Below are 19273 nucleotides of genomic sequence, written 5' to 3'. Positions count from 1 at the left end.
AGAAAGATGCCTAGTTTAGACTGGGAGAGAAAGCAGGGAGTCTGCACAGTCTCCAAACCTTGAAGAGATCTAGCTCCAAAGATGCCTCCAGTGTAGAGGGTGGGGTGGGCACAGGGGCTGGATCTGAAAGGGATGACTAGGAGGGTGGCCTACTTCTGTGCTGAGTATCAAAATCAGCATCGACCTTTGAGTAAATTAGAATTGTCAGGCTACTCTTGGAAGCCATTGCTAAAATTTCTAAGCTCTACCAGAATTAAAGAAAAGTAACCAAATAAATAAGAGGTCAGTTGGAACTGAGAGGATGTGGTGTCAACATAACCTTGGGGGAAAAAAATTAAGCTGATATGTAAGTGAGGTATTGAGCAAGTAACCACATGGCCAGACACCCATTTCCCAGAGGCAGGCCCGGCCTAAGCCCTTCAAGTCAGCCTCTGTTATCTGGCCCTGAGAAGCCTTTAGAAAGGTGCTTACTCTGATTTCTTCAAACATAAAATTGGGGCAGTGGGATTTGCCATTTCTGTGTAGTCTAGGCCTGTGGTGAGGATTAATTAGTGTTTTTAAAGTGCTGTGGGTTTGGTTTGGTTTATTTATTTTCTCAGGATGAAAGCCAGTAGGCCAGCACCAAGTGTTAACAGCGAAGGTTTGATGTATGTTACTTGAGATGCCCTGTGTGAAGTGGGGTGGGCGGGAAACGAGGCTTGTGGGATGGCCTTCAGCATCAGAAAGGCCACATTTCCAAACACACTTTAGTACTCCCCAAGGTCAAGGACAAAGACTAAAAGCCTTTGAAAATTAAAAAGGAGAAAAGTTATCAGTATTTAGGTTCTGTGATTGAGGGCTTGTACCAGCCCACACCAAGGAAAATTTGACAGACCTCTGCAGACAAACATTGGCAGCAAGAGAAGACACAAAATTCTGCTAATTCTGTGACAAGCTGTAAAATGAGCTCTTACATTTGATATAGACAAAGAATGGAAAGTCAGACGGTCAGGGTATCAGGACTAATAGCTGAGGAAAAATGCTGTCACATGCTAGCTTCTCTGAGCCAGGACAGGTGGGCATAGGGACCAAGAACTCTGGTATAGCCTCCACTTCCACTCGCTAAGAACCCAGCAGTTTTCCAGATACTACAATCTCACAAGAATCCTCTAAGCTGGTTTTAAAAAATAATTTTTATGGCTTTATTCCTGGTTAAGGAAACAATGTGTGCTCATTACTAAAAATTGAAACTGCAGAAATACAGAACATAAAAAGTACAGAGACTACACCTCCAATCCAAACAGTCAGTATCTAATTCCTATTGGCTATTGTTTGAACATATTTACAGGTGATAGCTGTAACTGTCCCCAGTTTATAGCTGATGGGATAGAGGACACAGAGAACTTATCCACCAGCTCACAGGAAGTAAGTCAAAGCTGGAACTCAAATCCAGGTCCTTCTGATGCCCTGGGACTCTACATGTCCAGTAGGCTACTCTGCCTTAGCCACATCCTGCTCCCTTGTTCCACCACCCTCCTCAGAGATAATTATCACGAGGCACAAACACAGTTTCCATAACAAGCCTTGCAAAGAGAAGCTGCCATCATCCATAGAGTCAGGTTACCTGTGAAACAGCAAGGTTAGTGTCAAGTAGACCTGCTTCCCCAGCCTCATTTAAAGGTATAATCCTCCATCAACATGCTGGGTATTTGAGTGAGGTGATTGTACTTTTTTCACAAAATCAGTGCAGAATAGAAAACAGAGACCTCTGAGGTCAGTAGATCATGTCTTATACATGAAGCCTGGACCTGCAGACATATTTATTACATGTGTGTGACCTGCTGCCTCAGTTTCTCCATCTGGATTATAAAGTGGGTGGCTGAACTGACTGCCAGGGTGCCTTCTAGCTGCTGGTACTCCACGCAATGATGGGAAATCTCACTGACAGCTGGTTGGCCTCATGCATTCCACCTAACTTTTTCTTTTTTCCTGCTCAATGTATCATTTCAGGTTGAATGGCAGAAAGCTGTCCTGTGTTGCTACTTCCCAAATATGCCCAGAAAGACATGAAAGTGCTTTGAAATAATGTATGGTGAACTGCTCTTGCTACGTCTTCTGATTAAATGAGCAGATGATAACCAGCCTAAATGCCTAACTTATCAGCATGCATTCTTTGGGGATGTGTACATCCCCTTATACGAAGGGCCTCAAGAGAGCTATACGATGAAATCTTGCCCTCCATGGAGTGTGTGGCTCTGGATGGGGAAACCATAAACATAAATAACTGCAGGAGGAAGAAGCAAGATCTCAGTGTCTCAAGATGCTCCAGAAAAACTCAAGGGACTCAAGTCTGGAGGGTCGGGGGGAGGCTTCATGGAGCAGGAGAATGTGACCTGGGCGGGCCCTCAAGAAGGGTCAGAGAAGCAAAGGAAGATGGCGGAGGATGCTGCAGTGGTGCCGAGGGGAATGACAGAGGCTGCAGGAGGCAGGCTAAGGAGTCTGCGCATGGCTGTGGGCAGCTGGGAACCACCAACAGCTGTCAAGCAGGTACGTGAGGGGCTTTGTCTACATCCTCTTTCAGCAAAAGCTAAAGCCTAAATGATCTCTTGTACACTTTGCCAACAAAGGTCTGTATAGTCAAAGCTATGGTTTTTTCCAGAAGTCATGTATGGATGTGAGAGTTGGACCATAAAGAAAGCTGAGTACCAAAAGAATTGATGCTTTCAAACTGTGGTGCTGGAGAAGACTCAAGAGTCCCTTGGACTGCAAGGAGATCAAACCTGTCGATCCTTAAGGAAATCAACTTTGAATATTCATTGGAAGGACTGAAGCTAAAGCTCCAATACTTTGGCCACCTGATCTGAAGAGCCAACCCATTGGAGAAAACCCTGATGCTGGGAAAGATTGAAGGCAGGAGGAGAAGGGGGTGACAGGATGAGATGATTGGATGGTATCAACGACTCAATGGACATGAGTTTGCGCAAGCTCCAGGAGTTGATGAAGGACAGGGAAGCCTGGTGTCCTGAAGTTCATGGGGTCACAAAGAGTCAGACACAACTTAGCAACTGAACAACAACAACAACCTACAACTGTATACCTAAGGTGGGCAGGCAGTATCTACTGGACAAATCACCTCAGAAACGGCACCTTAGCATCAGGAAGTGGATCTGAATTTGCTCTAAAGAGGAAATCAGGGAGCAGCTCCAAGCATGCAAACCTGGGCCACTCCTGGATCTAGAGTACAGACCCGAGCATTTTGCCACAGAAAACGTGTGTGTGAGAGCGGGGAGGGAGTGAAGACTGTCCTTTCACCCTGTAACCATGAGCAGAAATAGCATCCTATTAGAACCTTTGGAGAGAAGAGGCCCTTTCGATGCGATAGTGACGAAGACGTACAGAATCACTCTGAAGACTCGGCCTTTGGAGTGGAAGATGCTAACGTCCGTCAGGGCCCTTCACCCCTAAGCAGGCTTCTGCCAGCAGGGGCTGAGCACTTTATACGTGTGCGTGAGCGTCAGGTCACACACGTGGATGGGTGTGAGAATTCTGACGATTCCCTGAAAGCCACATCTGACTTCCAAGGTGAGTTGTGGTCATAGACGGAGTAGAGTCTTTACCTCAGAATAGCCCGGGTCAAGCCTGGGTATAGGATAAGCATATACATTTTCTCTAGGCAGACTAATACCTTTGAAATCATTTCTCCTCCTGGCTTGAGGCAGGACAGGGACTAGAACTGGCTGACTAGAACGGAGGGGAACCACAGAATTGGGGGCTAGAGTGCTTCCGAACCAGGCCGAGTGGCATTCTCACCTGTAGGACCTCGGAGCCTAACCTGGGATCACGGCTGCTCCCCACCCTTTGGATGTTTCCAGGCTTTCCCATAAATCACCTTCAACAGTATCATCCCCTCGCCCCAGGCTCTTGCACAGGCTTCCTCCGCGGCCCACCCTGTACTGCTGGAGACAGACCCTGAGTCAGGTCAGCCTGCTGGAAAGAAGCCGTTTAAAGACATGGGAGGACAGGAGGGGAGGATAAGTAATTCTTAGGATCTACTCTTAGCAATGAAGGAGGAGAAAAGGTACCACCTGAATAGAGACCAAAATGTGTCCATGCAAGGTCATCTGAAAACAAAGCCTCTGGATGAATAAGAAGCTTCCTCAAAGCGCATGGGGAAGCAATTATAAACCACATGTTTGACACTGGCCAGGGGCCCGGGGCAAGAGAGATAAAAGCAGAGGCGGCTTTGCGGGCACTGAGAGAGCCAGTGCCCAGGGCAGCAATGAAAGGGATCTTTCCAGAAAGGCGGAAATGGGAACAGAGACCAGCAAGAAGCAGCTGCACCCTCGGCTCACAGGGGAAGTCAGCTGAGCTGAAACCAGGCCGGGGGCTTTATGTTTATGTGTATTCGTCCCTGGTGGCTCAGATGGTAAAGAATCTGCCTGCAGTGCGGGAGACCCAGGTTTGACTTCTGGGTTGGAAAGATCCCCTGGAGAAGGGAATGGCAACCCACTCCAGTATTCTTGCCTGGAGAATCCCATGGACAGTGGTGCCTGGTGGGCTATAGTTCAAGGGGTCCCAAAGAGTTGGATATAGTAACATTTTCACTTTCTTTCATTTGTCCATCAAGGAAGTCTGGGGGAAAGAGATGAAGTGGGCAGGGGAAATGCCACATCACTGGATATTTTCCATGAGGGGAAGTGTGAGGGTGGGCATTTATATGCTGGATAAGTAGTTTCAAACATCTGTAGATGATAATGTCAATTAAAATAAAAAGCAGCTTGTGACTTTTTTTTTAGGCACAAAATGTAGGATGTGAGTTCAGGGTTTAAGAGGAGAGTGTGAATTGCCATCTAGAGGCACTTTTAGGTTCAAGAAAGGCTAAGACACAATAAAACAAAGACTGTATAACCTGTTGGTCTAGTCATCATTCATGAACAAATATTTATTGAGGACTTAGTATGATGGTAGGCCTCGTGCTATAAACTGGAAATATGGCAATACAACAAAAAGTTATAGATCCTGCCTTCATGGAGTTCCTATGCTTTTGGCGGGGGGATTAAATTTCATTTATTTTTAATTTTTTAAATATTGGTGCAATATAATGCATAACCTAGAATTTACTGTCTGAACCATTTTTAAGTGTCCCGTTCAGCGGCATCGAGTAAGATCACATTCCTGTGCTACCATCACCATCATCCGTCCACAGAACTCGTTATCTCATAAAACCCAAACCCAATATCCACTAAAAAGCAACAACTCCCGTTCCCCCTTCCATGGCCGCATATCTTGGCAGGTTGTGGCTTTGATATTAACAGTAAAAATGTTTCCAAAAGACTGGCGTGCACGCCAGTTTATGTGCTACCTCCTGTCTCTACGATTTCAGCTACTCTAGGTACCTCATGTGAGTGGAATCACACGGTATTTGTCTTCTTTTGTAACTGGTGTATTTCATTTACCACACTGTCCTCAAGGTTTAACCATGTTGCAACGTGTGTCAGAATTTTCCTTTCTTTCTAAGACTGAATAATAATACTCCACTGCATGTATGCAGCATGCTTTGTTTATCCATCCCTCGCCCGGTGGACTTTTGGGTGGCTTCCACCTTCTGGCCACTGTGAACAGTGCTGTTCAAGTCCCTGATTTCAGTTCTTTGGGGCATATATCCGGGTATGGAACTGCTGGATCATATGGCAGTTCTATTTTTACATTTTTGAGGAACCGCCATACTGTTTCTACAGCAGCTGTACCAGTTTGCATTCCCGATAGCAGTGCACAAGCGCTCCACGTCACATCCTTCTCAGTAGCTGTTCTTCTCCTTCCTCCACTCCTCTCTGCCTGCAGCCATCCTCATGGGTATGAGCTACGGCTCTTTGAGATTTCTTTATGCTTTACTGCAGAATCTCCTGGCTCACAGGTGATCCTATGACCTCTGGGGGGTGCATGTGCACACCAGTCTTTTGGAAACATTTTTACTGTTAATATCAAAGCCACAACCTACCAAGGTATGCGGCCATGGAAAAACCCCTAACTCCACTACTCGGAAGGGCTTCTGTGGTAACTTGTACTCTTAGAATAAGGGGGAGGTGGTATAGATGCTACAAGGCAAGAGGCCGGCTTTTGAGGGGCTCTGGTCCTAGGTGGAAGGCAGGACTTCCTTCAGAAAAGTCTAACATCAATTCCTACAATTCATGATAGGAGGAGACATTGGTCCATCACTGCCAACGAGACCCACTAAAGGAGAGATAGCAGATGGAAAACTGAGTGATGCAGTGATGTTTCAGAACAGGGGCCGGAAAGGTGGGAAGGATGTAGGAACAGAATTGTGTAATAATTCACACTACGCTAGTGCTGGGAGCAAACTTATATGCAGAGTACATGGAGCAAAATGCCAGGCTGGATGAAGCACAAGCTGGAATCAAGATTGCCGGGAGAAATATCAATAACCTCAGATATGCAGACGACAGAAACCCTTATGGCAGAAAGTGAAGAGGAACTAAAAAAGCCTCTTGATGAAAGTGAAAGAGGAGAGTGAAAAAGTTGGCTTAAAACTCAACACTCAGAAAACTAAGATCATGGCATCTGGTCCCATCACTTCATGCCAAATAGATGAGGAAATAATGGAAACAGTGACAGGCTTCACTTTCGGGGGCTCCAAAATCACTGCAGATGGTGACTGCAGCCATGAAATTAAAAGACGCTTGCTCCTTGGAAGAAAAGCTATGACCAACCTAGACAGCATATTAAAAAGCAGAGACATTACTTTGCCAACAAAGTCCATCTAGTCAAGGCTATGGTTTTTCCCGTAGTCATGTATGGATGTGAGAGTTGGACTACAAAGGAAGCTGAGAGGCAAAGAATTGATCCGATTGAACTGTGGTGTTGGAGAAGACTCTTGAGAGTCCCTTGGACTGCAAGGAGATCCAGCCAGTCCATCCTAAAGGAAATCAGTCCTGAATATTCATTGGAAGGAGTTTTGTTGAAGCTGATACTCCAATACTTTGGCCATGTGATGTGAAGAACTGACTCACTGGAAAAGACCCTGATGCTAGGAAAGATTGAAGGTGGGAAGAGAAGGGGACGACAGAGAACAAGATGGTTAGATGGCATCACTGACTTGATGGACATCAGTTTGAGTAAGCTCCAGGAGTTGGTGATGGACAGGGAAGCCTGGCATGTTACAGTCCATGGGGTTGCAAAGAGTTGGACACAACTGAGTGACTGAACTGAACTGAGGTCTTATAATGTTTTCCTTCCCCTGGTGGCTCAGATGGTAAAGAACCTGCCTGCCAGTGCAGGCGCCACAGGATATGCAAGTTTGATCCCTGAGTTGGGAAGATCCCTTGGAGAAGGAAATGGCTACCCACTCCAGTATTCTTGCCTGGAGGAGTCCATGGACAGAGAAGCCTGGTGGGCTACAGTCCATGGGGTTGCAGAGAGTCAGACATGACTGACCGACTAACACCTACACTGTTTTTAACATTATCACCTGTGTTCGTCTACTTACAAACAGGTCTTTGGCTATACCACTGCTTATTAACAAGTGCCTCTTTTCTAGCAGAGTGGCAAAGAAATGGTAAGGAGGCAGCTTTGCTCTGTTGAAGTCCTGTTTCTGTAGAGACCCACACAATGCTGAAGCTGGAAGGAACCTCAGATATCACTGAATTCAGTTTTCACTTCACAGATAAGGAAGTGGCTTTAGGGAAGGTGGGGGTGGAATATTACTCTCTTCTCCCATAAGCAAGCACAAACCATATGAGAAGCGCTGGCATTAGAAAGCAAAGAAATGTTTCCATGATAACAGTGACCCAATCGTCTCTCCTTCATTTGTACCCTCCATGGGCTACCTTCTGATTTTATTCCACAAAAGCCTGTAGAACATAATCATAAAACATATTCTATGAATATGACACGCAGTCCTGACTGTCCTACAAATATATACTGTCTCATAGCTGGATTTAATTTTCTTCCCACAAATTAACTGCACAGAAAAGGAACTGGGCTTGTATTGTCATCCTCTAAAGGAGCAGGACCCCAAAGGTAGATCCCCTTTTTCTAATTCTGCCCCTCAGTGGGTTGAAATGGATATGAAACTGAGCAGAAAAGACCCATGATGTTGCCCATGAATAGCGATGAGAAGGAGGTGGAACATTGCTACCCGCAGGCACAAGAAAGTAGGAAAAGCTCCGTTCTTGTGAACCGATAGTGAATATGGCTCCATGTTGATGCCAGGGCCTGACAATGCTCCTCCTTACACTCAGGAGTTAGAGCAAGTGTCCTCAAGCAGCAGGGAGGGTCAACAGGAAGGCCTGGGGTGGGCTTCCAGGAGGCGGGGGACAGGAGCAGATGGCCAGAAAGCAGTCCTGAATCTGGGACAGCAGCGAAGGGTTTCCATCCATCAATTAATACGTGGGAAACCGAGTCCCAGAAAAGTGAAGGGACCTGCTCCAGACCTCATAATCTATGAATGACAAGACTAAGACAATTTTCTCTTCTGATTTCCATGCCCCAATTCCTACTCTGGAAAAATCTTTTGCCTGTGTTGTTACCTTGCTAGAGGCACTTTAAGGAAGATGGCAACAATTCATGGCAGGTTATACTAATAACCCCGCAGCAAGTAGCACTGTGGCCCATCACATGGGAATACAGTTCTCAAGCTCCCACTTCTGATGCCAAGACAACACACGGCTCAGTGAGTGAAGGGGGTTAAGGCTTCTCATTTGCAGGTGGAACTTAGTTGGTGAGGACATCTTACAGCCATTGTGGTGTGGGCAGCGTTTTCAGCACATGCCTGGATGTCATACTGGGCTATGCAGTGCATTAAGCTACTCAGAGGTTGTGAAAACCATCCCCACTTCCCCTTTATTCTCTCTCACCACCCAGAGAGATGCTTACCTGACTGGCCCCTGGCTATGCATCACTGCTCTAGTGAACCAGTTATGGACTGGAATGTGTCCTATCCCCAGGTGTGCTGGGGCAGAGAACAGTTTAAACAATCGATGCATCTCCACAGTAGCTAACCATAGGTCTCTGATCCTCTCACAGACCTGAAGCTCCTCTGAAGATCAAATCATTTCCTAGTACTTTTTAGAACAATTCTTCCAGACCAACAGAAATGTAATGCAAATGCCATGTGTGATTTAAAATTTTCTATTAAGCACATGGAAAGAGGAAAAGGAAATAGATGAAATTACAATTAATATATTTAAACTTATATACCAAGGGAAATGAAAGTGAAATTCCCTCAGTTGTGTCCAACTCTTCGCGACCCCATGGACTGATTCTCCAGGCCGGAATACTGGAGTAGGTAGCCATTCCCTTCTCCAAGGGCTCTTCCCAACCCAGGGATCGAATCCAGGTCTCCCGCATTGCAGGCGGATTCTTTACCAGCTGAGCCACAAGGGAAGCCCAAGCATACTGGAGTGAGTAGCCCATCCCTTCTCCAGTGGATCTTCCCAACCCAGGAATCAAACCCAGGTCTCCCACATTGTGGGCAGACTCTTTACCAGCTGAGCCACAGGGGCACTGTCATTTCAACCAGTAATAAATATATATATATGTTTTATATTTTTTGTGCGAAGTCTTCAAAATCAGATGTGTGTTTTAGGTTTGCAGCACACACACCCTGATCTACAGTTAGCCACATTTCAGGTGCTCAGTAGTCGCACAAGGGTAGTGGCTAGCATACTGGATATATTACTACCCTTGCCTCTCCTGACATATGTTTACTCCCATAGAAATAGAAATTTCTCCATCCTATAGCCATTCTTCCCTATCTCAGGACAGTTTCCTTTCCAGGTCTAATGATTCTAGGTGGTCTATATTCCATCCCAGACCTTCTCCAACTGTCCACTCAGTCTTTAAATAATCCTCACAGAGTACCTACCAAGTGCCAGGTTTTTGTGTTAACTTATGAGGATGGAAAGATAAATATTACCTAAACCTTAAAGTCCAGGAGCTCTCAGCTGCGTGGGAAACGTAAGCACATACAGGAAAATTTGGTCAACGCTATACAGACATATGGTCTTCCCCAGTGCCTCAGCAGTAAAGAACCTGTCTGCAATGCAGCAGGCCTGGGTTCGATCCCTGGGTTGGGAAGAGCCCCTGGAGGAGGAAATGGCAACCCACTCCAGTATTCTTCCCTGGGAAATCCCATGGACAGGGGAGCTACAGTCCATGGGGTCACAGAGAGTCAGACACGACTGAAGCAACTTAGCATAGCACATACAGACATATATGAAGGGGTGCATATATGCGGAGGGGAAGGAGTACTGTTTCCTCTGGGGTTTCTGGAAAGCATTCACAGAAGTGGGACAAGTGTACTGGGTTTTAAGGGATGAGGAAAATTCTGGAGGAGCAGCAAAAGGAATAGGGAAAAGCATGCTCAAAACCTAAGGACGACGATCTGCATACTTGGAAACAGCAAGTGTCCAGGAGAGTGAAAAGATGGAGAAAGGGCTTGGAGTGAGACTGGCAAGGAGAGCTGGGCCCCAGATGTCTGGTGACACACTCAGAATTACTGTGGGGTCATCCTCCGGGCAGGGAAATCCTAAGGCAGGCTGTAGCACAGACTGGAGAGGACAAAGAAGTAAGAAGAGCCTGAACCACGGGGAAGTGATATGTTTAAAAGAGTGGATGGGAGCACCCAAGTGAATGAAGGGAATGTCAGAGCAATATTTCCTGCAGACAGTCTCGAAACGAGGCATGACGATGGATCCTGGCAAAGGGTCTACTAGTCAACACTTCCGAGGCCCTAACTCTGACACACGGGGATTGGGGCCACTCACATGGTATTTATAAAGGGCTACTGCACGCATTACAACCTATGGGGATGTGGGAGTACCACATGGCCTCTCTCCCTGCGGGAATTAATAGGGTTCCCTCTGGGTTAATTTGGGCAGTTGGCAGAATTAAGCTAAGTTGCAGGATTGCCAGGAAAATCACAGGTTTACGAGACCTGGCAGGTCTGGGTAGCACCTGGGCAGCCTGATCAGATGATGTGCTGGCTGATTTTAGTTCAGTTCAGTCGCTCAGTCGTGTCCGACTCTTTGCGACCTCATGAACCACAACACACCAGGCCTTCCTGTCCATCACCAACTCCTGAAGTCTACCCAAACCCATGTCCATCAAGTCAGTGATGCCATCCAACCATCTCATCCTCTGTCATCCCCTTCTCCTCCTGCCCTCAATCCTTCCCAGCATCAGGGTCTTTTCTAGTGAGTCATCTCTTTGCATCAGGTGGCCAAAGGATTGGAGTTTCAGCTTCAACATAAGTCCTTCCAATGAACAACCAGGACTGATCTTTTTTAGGATGGACTGGATGGATCTCCTTGCAGTCCAAGGGACTCTCAAGAGTCTACTCCAACACCACAGTCCAAAAGCATCAATTCTTCAGCGCTCAGCTTTCTTTATAGTCCAACTTTCACATCCATATATGAGCACTGGACGGAGAAGGCAATGGCAGCCCACTCCAGTACTCGTGCCTGGAAAATCCCATGGATGGAGGACCCTGGTAGGCTGCACTCCATGGGGTCGCTAAGAGTCGGACACGACTGAGCAGCTTCACTTTCACTTTTCACTTTCATGCATTGGAGAAGGAAATGGCAACCCACTCCAGTGTTCTTGCCTGGAGAATCCCAGGGACGGGGGAGCCTAGGGGGCTGCCGTCTATGGGGTCACACAGAGTCGGACACGACTGAAGTGACTTAGCAGCATGACCACTGGAAAAACCATAGCCTTGACTAGACAGACCTTTGTTGGTAAAGTAATGTCTCTGCTTTTTAATATGCTGTCTAGGCTAGTCACAACTTTCCTTCCAAGGAGTAAGTGTCTTTTAATTTCATGGCTGCAATCACCATCCGCAGCAATCGTGGAGCCCAGAAAAATAAAGGCAGCCACTGTTTCCATTGTTTCCCCATCTATTTGCCATGAAGTGATGGGACCAGATGCCATGATCTTAGTTTTCTGAATGTTGAGTTTTAAGCCAACTTTTTCGCTCTCCTCTTTCACTTTCATCAAGAGGCTCTTTAGTTCTTCACTTTCTGCCCTAAGGGTGGTGTCATCTGCATATCTGAGGTGATTGATATTTCTCCCGGCAATCTTGATTCCAGCTTGTGCTTCTTCCAGCCCAGTGTTTCTCATGATGTACTCTGTATATAAGTTAAATAAGCAGGGTGACAATATACAGCCTTGACGTACCCCTTTTGCTCATGCTCAAGCTGGCTGATTTGGTCTTGAGTTTTCTGGAAGGAGGTTCTGACACTCTCAGGTAAGAACGAGGCAATAACTGCACTACGCTGGTGGTTACAGGGAGGCTCAGAGGTGGGTTCTCCTTTCGTAGATGGGAAAGCTGGGGCTCAGAGAGGGAACTGGCTTATCAGAGATGGGTTCTCCTTTTTTTTAAAAAACATTCATTTTTTTCCGAAGGATAACTGCTTTACAATATTGTGTTGGTTTCTGCCATATAGCAACATGAATCAGCTATGGGTACACATATGTCCCCTCCCTCTTGAACCTCCCTCTACAATTTTCATTTTTCAAAAAGATCTAAAAATAGGTAATAATAAAGTTGAAAAAGATGTAAAAATCATGCAGTATTCTGTAATAACCTATATGAGAAAAGGAATCGAAAAAGAATAGATACATGTACATGTATGGGCTTCCCAGGTGGCTCAGTGATAAAGAATCCACCTGAAATGGAGGAACATGGGTTCAATCCTTGGATACAGGAAGATCCCCTGGAGGAGGAACTGGCAACCCACTCCAGTATTCTTCCCAGGACAGTCATATGGACAGAGGAGCCTTGGCAGGGTGGTGGGGGGCCGGGGGAGGGGGGCAGCTATAGTTCATAGAGTTGCAAAGAATCAGACACAGCTGAAGCGACTGACGTGCAAGCACATATGTACAACTGAACCACCTGCTGCACACCCAGAATCAATACAACATTGTAAATCAACGACATCGCAGTCTAAAGTAAAAATTAAATTTTAAAAATATAAAAATTATTCTCAACTTGCACCCAGCCACTATTTTAAAAGAGACTGCACTGAACCTATAGACAAGCTGAGGGGATATTGTCATCATAGCAATATTTCTTAATTAGTCATCTATTTTATACAAGGTATCAATTGTGTATATATGTCAATCCCAGTCTCCCAATTCATCCATCTCCTATTCCCCCTTGGGGTCCATATGGTTGAGCTCTATGTCTGTGTCTCTGTTTCTGCATGGCAAATAAGATAATCCATATCATTTTTCTAGATCCCACATATATGTAGTCATATACGATATTTGCTTTTCTCTTTCTGACTTATTTTTTTCTTTTTATTTTTTTATTGAAGGATAATTGCTTTAGAGAATTTTGCTGTTTTCTGTGAAACCTCAACATGAATCAGCCATAGGTATACATATATCTCCCCGCTTTTGAGCCTCCCTCCCATCTCCCTCCCCACCCCACCCCTCTAGGTTGGTACAGAGCCCCTGTTTGAGATTCCTGAGCCATACGGGAATTTACCATTGACCATCTATTTACATATGGTAATGTAAGTTTCCATGTTACTCTTTGCATACATTTCACCCTCTCCTCCCCTCTCCCCATAAGTCTATTCTCTATGTCTGTTTTTCCATTGCAAACATATTAAAAGATGCTCAACATTGCTCATTATTAGAAAAATGCAAATCAAAACCACAATGAGATATCACCTCACACCAGTCAGAATGGCCATCATCAAAAGGTCTACAAACAATAAATGCTAGAGAGGGTGTGGAGAAAAGGGAACACTCTTGCACTGTTGGTGGGAATGTAAATTGATACAACCACTATGGAAGATGGTATGGAGATTCCTTAAAAAATTAGGAATAAAACCACCATATGACCCAGCAATTTCACTCCTAGACATATACCCTGAGGAAACCAAAATTGAAAAAGATACACGTACACCAATGTTCATTGCAGCACTATTTACAACAGCTAGAACATGGAAGCAACCTAGATGCCCATCGACAGATGAATGGATAAAGAAGTTGTGGTACATATACACAATGGAATATTACCCAGCCATAAAAAGGGACGCATTTGAGTCAGTTCTGATGAGGTGGATGAAACTAGAACCTATTATACAGAGTGAAGTGAGTCAGAAAAAGAAAGATAAATATTATATTCTAATGCACATATACGGAATCTCGAAAAATGGTACTGAAGAATTTATTTATAGGGCAGCAATGGGTTCTCCTTTTATAGATGGGAAAGCTGGGGCTCAGAGAGGGAACTGGCTTATCAGAGATGGGTTCGCCTTTTACAGATGGGAAAGCTGAGGCTCGGGGAGGGAACTGGCTTAGAAGGTCACATAGCTCATTAGCAGCATTCACCGTTTGTGTCAACAAAGCCCAGTGACATTGGTGCCACAGGAGCCATGGAGAAATGTTTACTTTTATAGCAAACTCAAGTGGAAAAGGAGAATTAGGCTAGAGAGACACTAGGCAATAAAACCATCTTTGTAAGCCAAGGAGATTTAAGTTAGTAGCAATAAACAACGTACTCACATGGTGAAATGTCTACAAAGTTTGGGTCGATATTGTGCAGCAGCTCCATTCTGGGGGACGGGCTTCCTTCACTAAAAAAGAATTTTTTAGAAAACATTAATTTCCTCTTTCAAATGGCTATGAGTGACTGTAATACTTCCTTTCCTTGTACTTATAGGAAATACCAAAACTGCCAGTTAACAACTCTGTCACGAATTCAGAGGCCTCCAAACTCTGGTTGTGCATCTTCAAGTAGCCATCGCTTGTCTACACTGTCACCATGACTGAATGTTTACATGACAACTTCAGTGCCAAGCACGTGACCATTACAAAGATGAGTTCCGTGACCCTTTGCAATAAAAAATGTGACTGTATTGAAACATGACCATTCGTTACAGCAGTGAAATGAGAACGCCAGTGTAGACTCCACACTGAACACTCATGGGGAAAGGAAGAGACAGCATCTGCTAAGATGGCAGTGCCCAGATCACAGGTGCAGGACGCCTTTTAAATGAGCCCATATGAGAAAAATGAGTGTCTTCCGCATCTAAATTTACAGTGTGAAACTTATATGCAATATAAATACATATGAAATAGTTACATCTCTTTAAGACTTTAAAAACTTTTTAGATATATGTGCAAATGCAATCACAACTCACATTAGTGTTGAAAACAAACTTGGAGAGCAGTTCAACCGGCTCATGTTTCAAATGAGAAAGGCACATAGTGAGTTATTGGCCAAATATTTGGTTGTGAGTGTTTTTAAAAAATTGGGAGCATAAACATCACCAATTGTACACAGGGTGTGCAAAAAGCACCCAGATCACTTTGCTCGTTTAGATCCAGCCTTATGGAAGAAGTTCTTAGACATAATGTCAATTGTTGGGAGACTTCAAAGGACTACTTGATAACACAACAGAACGTTGCAAAGAACTACTGATAATACAGGATTATTCCACATCTGAATAACCAATAAAGCCCCTAATGTAACCAAGAATACATGCTTCAATGTCCACATCCCAAACTCACAGTTAGTTGTCTACAGCAGTGGTTTAGGATTTCAAGGACTCATACATTTTCAAAAAACCTGGGTTGTGAACAGCAACGTTATATTTGCCAAGTATGGAAAACTTAAAACAAACCTCATGAATAAAAAACAAAACCAAAAAAACTTTCAACTACCATCACCATCCATTATTTTACAAAACAAAGGTAATTTTAATGGCAACAAAAGCTAGGACAAATACAGTCTCAGAATAAGAAACAATCCTTTAAAGTGAATATGTTTAACTGCAGGATTCTATAAGAGTTCCTTTTTCCTCTTTACTCCATAAAACCCTCTAACTAGAGAATGGGAGGAAAATATACAAGGATGCTTCTAGGCCTGGGGGCAGCCCTGTGCATGTGGGGGTGCTATTTCCTGGGAGTCCTCATTTTCCTCCTGAGACATTTAACTAATGACCTGTATATCATGGAGACTGTCAACCAATCCAAAATGATAGGAACTAGGGTTTCATCCCAGAAGCTCTGAATGTAAGTAGGGATGATAAGCAAAAAAAAAAAAAAAAAGATGAATATAAGGAAATCTTAACAGAATGGTGATGTCTAATTCGTGAGGTTAAAAAAAGCAAGCAAACAGAGCTAAAATCTGGTTGATAAAAATAGCAAGTAACTCAGGAGGGGAAATCAGAATAAAAACATTTGAAAGTCTTTGTATTATTTGGAGAAGGATACAACTGTTCATTAAATTTAGATTTTAGCAAAGTAAAATTTACATGTTAAAATTTTAGGTAACTTAGAAACAAAGGTATGACTTTTCTGGACTAAAAGCAGAATTCATTCAATCCAAAAAACAAAGACAAGGAAGAAGGTGGAGGAACTCCCAGATTTCTCATCTTTATAAGTAGAGCTCACTGGAATACCCCAAAGTAGTAGGCATGGTTAAATGAAAGATATTTTTCCAATAATTTTTAAAGGGAATTTATCTGTATATCATTCATTTCATTTTTTCATTATTCAGAAGAGGCACAGATATTGCAAAATAATGAATCTTAATAGCAAGAGATGAATTTTGAACACTAAAGGTTGTGAGTAATCCCACTGATGAATTATTTGCTGGGGAAAATCATCACAGAATCTCATGATGCAGACAGGAGTGAAAAAACCAAAAGTCAACCAACTTTCTTAAGTCACGTATGTAGTGATGCTACTTTTTAAAATCTACTAACCAGAATATTTTGATAAGGATGTGGTCAGAGATATAAGCCAAGGAAATACAAAATAAGACAAGTGACTTAAACAATAACCAAATACCATTAGAGACTTCAAGTTATTAAATAAGTCAAGAAAACTACATGTACATTTAAAGGAACTGAATTATCATAAATCTTGGCTCGTGTGTGTGCTGTCTCTTCAGTGATGTCTGACTCTTTGAGACCCTGTGGACTGCCAGGCTCCCCTGTCCATGGGATTCTCCAGGCAAGAACACTGGAGTCCTTGGAGGGTTGCTATGCCCTCTTCCAGGGGATATTCTTGACCCAGAGATCGAACCCATGTCTCTTAAGCCTCCTGCATTGGCAAGTGGGTTCTTTACCACTAGGGCCACCTGGGAATCCCAAACTTTGGGTTGCTGCTGCTAAGTCACTTCAGTCGTGTCTGACTCTGTGCGACCCCATAGACGGCAGCCCACCAGGCTCCACCATCCCTGGGATTCTCCAGGCAAGAACACTGGAGAGCCATTTCCTTCTCCAATGCATGAAAGTGAAAAGTGAAAGGGAATTCACTCAGTCGTGTCCGACTCTTCACGACCCCATGGACTGCAGCCTATCAGGCTCCTCTGTCCATGGGATTTTCCAGGCAAGTTACCCCACATCAAAATATGAGAAGTTATTAAAATCCTTAGACAAGCTCATGTACCTATTCCCTGGGGCTAGTCCTTTGGGAAGTGATGGATTTTAGAAATATCTCCAGGTGGATTGTTTTTTTAATGCATACATACATGTAAAGGGAAGATGGTGATAATGGAAACATGATAAAATGTACACCAAACTATTAGCTGGGATGGGGGGATGGGTTGGGACACTACAAGTCTTTCGACAGTGCTTTATACAGCTGGCATGCATCATTATTGTAATCAGAAAAATTTTAAGATTCTTTTTAAGATAGTATATAACTTGTGAACATTTTTATTACTTCATAAAGACTTTAAAAAGCATGAAAAGAGAAAACGCAGCTAGTTTACAGAATTTGGGAATTTAAAGACAGGAAAATGACCCATAACTACGTTGAACCTGCAGTATTTAAACATTATTTGATTTTTGGAATTCAATTGCATGCTACTCACTTGTGCTATCACATACTGGTGATAACTGATCATGTGATCTCCCTCTCAGCATGTAGAAATGTCCTGGTATGTTTAAGATCAGACCTTTCTTTAACAAAAGGTAGAAAACACATTAAAGGTATTATGGTCACTGGGTTGGTTCTCAAGTCTCAACACATATGCCACTTCTTTCATTTTGGTAAAGGGTTCAGGGTCTGAGTGCCTAAGATGGAGGGAATAAGAGGAAAAAGAGAGGGAGATGTTAGGGAGAAAGGAGGGAGGCAGAAAAGCTGGAGGAGGAGGAGGAGCAAGGAAGGAAAGGGGGCTGTGGGTTTCCTTTAACAGTTACCCACTAAGTTAGCACAGATCACTAGAGCACTGACACACAGACACACACACACGCACACACACACATGCACACACAGACACACACACACATCCCGACTCCAGAAGTCACAGAACCCACGTGGCTCATTTCAATGGAGACAAGGGTGCCGTCTATTGACGCTGAAACAGTAGACTCAAGTCACCTGGGGAAGAGCACGTGGAGACTAAGGCTGGTGGAGGGGATGAAATGAGAGATCACGAAGACCAACTCTGCGAGCTTTGTGACTCTGTCTAGGAGACACTTTAGAGTCATGATTCTGCAAAGACCAGTGAGGGCAGAGAGACTCCGGTCCTAACAAGGGGAGGCCCATTGTTGGCGAGGGGAGTCCTTCACGCCCAGGAAGAACACCTCCTGCCCAGCTCAGCTTCCACTGTCTGCAGGCATTCAATCTCCCCAGAACTGAGAGACTGGACACCAATACTGGGACACTGGTACCCTGGTTATTGGGAAGGATTATCTATTGCTGAATTAATATATTAACACTCTTTTTTAAATAGCAAAAAAACAGAAGAGTTCAGTAAGTAGCTGCTGAACATCTTCTGGTACAATTTAAAAACACTCTTCTCCCAAGAACTCACAGATCCTAGGCCACTTAGATTTGCATAGTCTCTAACAATCGTATGTTATAAAAAGAGATCTCACTCTTGTACCTGGAGGGAAAATGCTTGGTCTTTTATTATTTTTACTTTTTCAATGTCTTTTTAGGGCAAAGCTTCCCTACTACTGTCTTACTCCCACTCCTTCCCTGCACTTCCAGAAATATTTGACATCAATAATCTCATTTGTTTATGCATGTTCGTCAATCCTTTATGTTAAAAACAAAATATATTTTATTTTAAAATATCTTATCTTTTCTTCTTTTTGCCACTAAATGTCCCCAAACAGTATGTTTATACCAGTTATTCTCAATTTGTATCACATTAAAATCACCTAGAAGCTTCTAAAATCCAGGTGCTGTACCTCGTACCAGTAGCTCACTGGGGGGTGGAACCCAGGGGTCAGTATAACTTACAAATGATTCCAACATGCAGCCAAGATTGCGAATCATTAACCTGGGGCAGTGCTTC

General features: G+C 44.0%; 1 protein-coding gene across 1 annotated transcript in view; it reads right to left on the bottom strand.

The window, feature by feature from the left end:
- Window positions 1–19273, bottom strand: part of ARSB (arylsulfatase B) — a 166560-nt gene that overhangs the window by 49206 nt on the left and 98081 nt on the right. The window contains exon 6 of the mRNA XM_068964715.1: window positions 14518–14588. Coding sequence (XP_068820816.1) covers window positions 14518–14588 — 71 coding nt within the window. The remainder of the gene's footprint in view (window positions 1–14517; window positions 14589–19273) is intronic.

The sequence above is a fragment of the Capricornis sumatraensis genome, chromosome 2 (assembly GCF_032405125.1).
Source record: "Capricornis sumatraensis isolate serow.1 chromosome 2, serow.2, whole genome shotgun sequence".
Taxonomy (NCBI): domain Eukaryota; kingdom Metazoa; phylum Chordata; class Mammalia; order Artiodactyla; family Bovidae; genus Capricornis; species Capricornis sumatraensis.
Note: the sequence above shows the minus strand (reverse complement) of the source record. Positions and strands in the feature narration are given on the sequence as shown.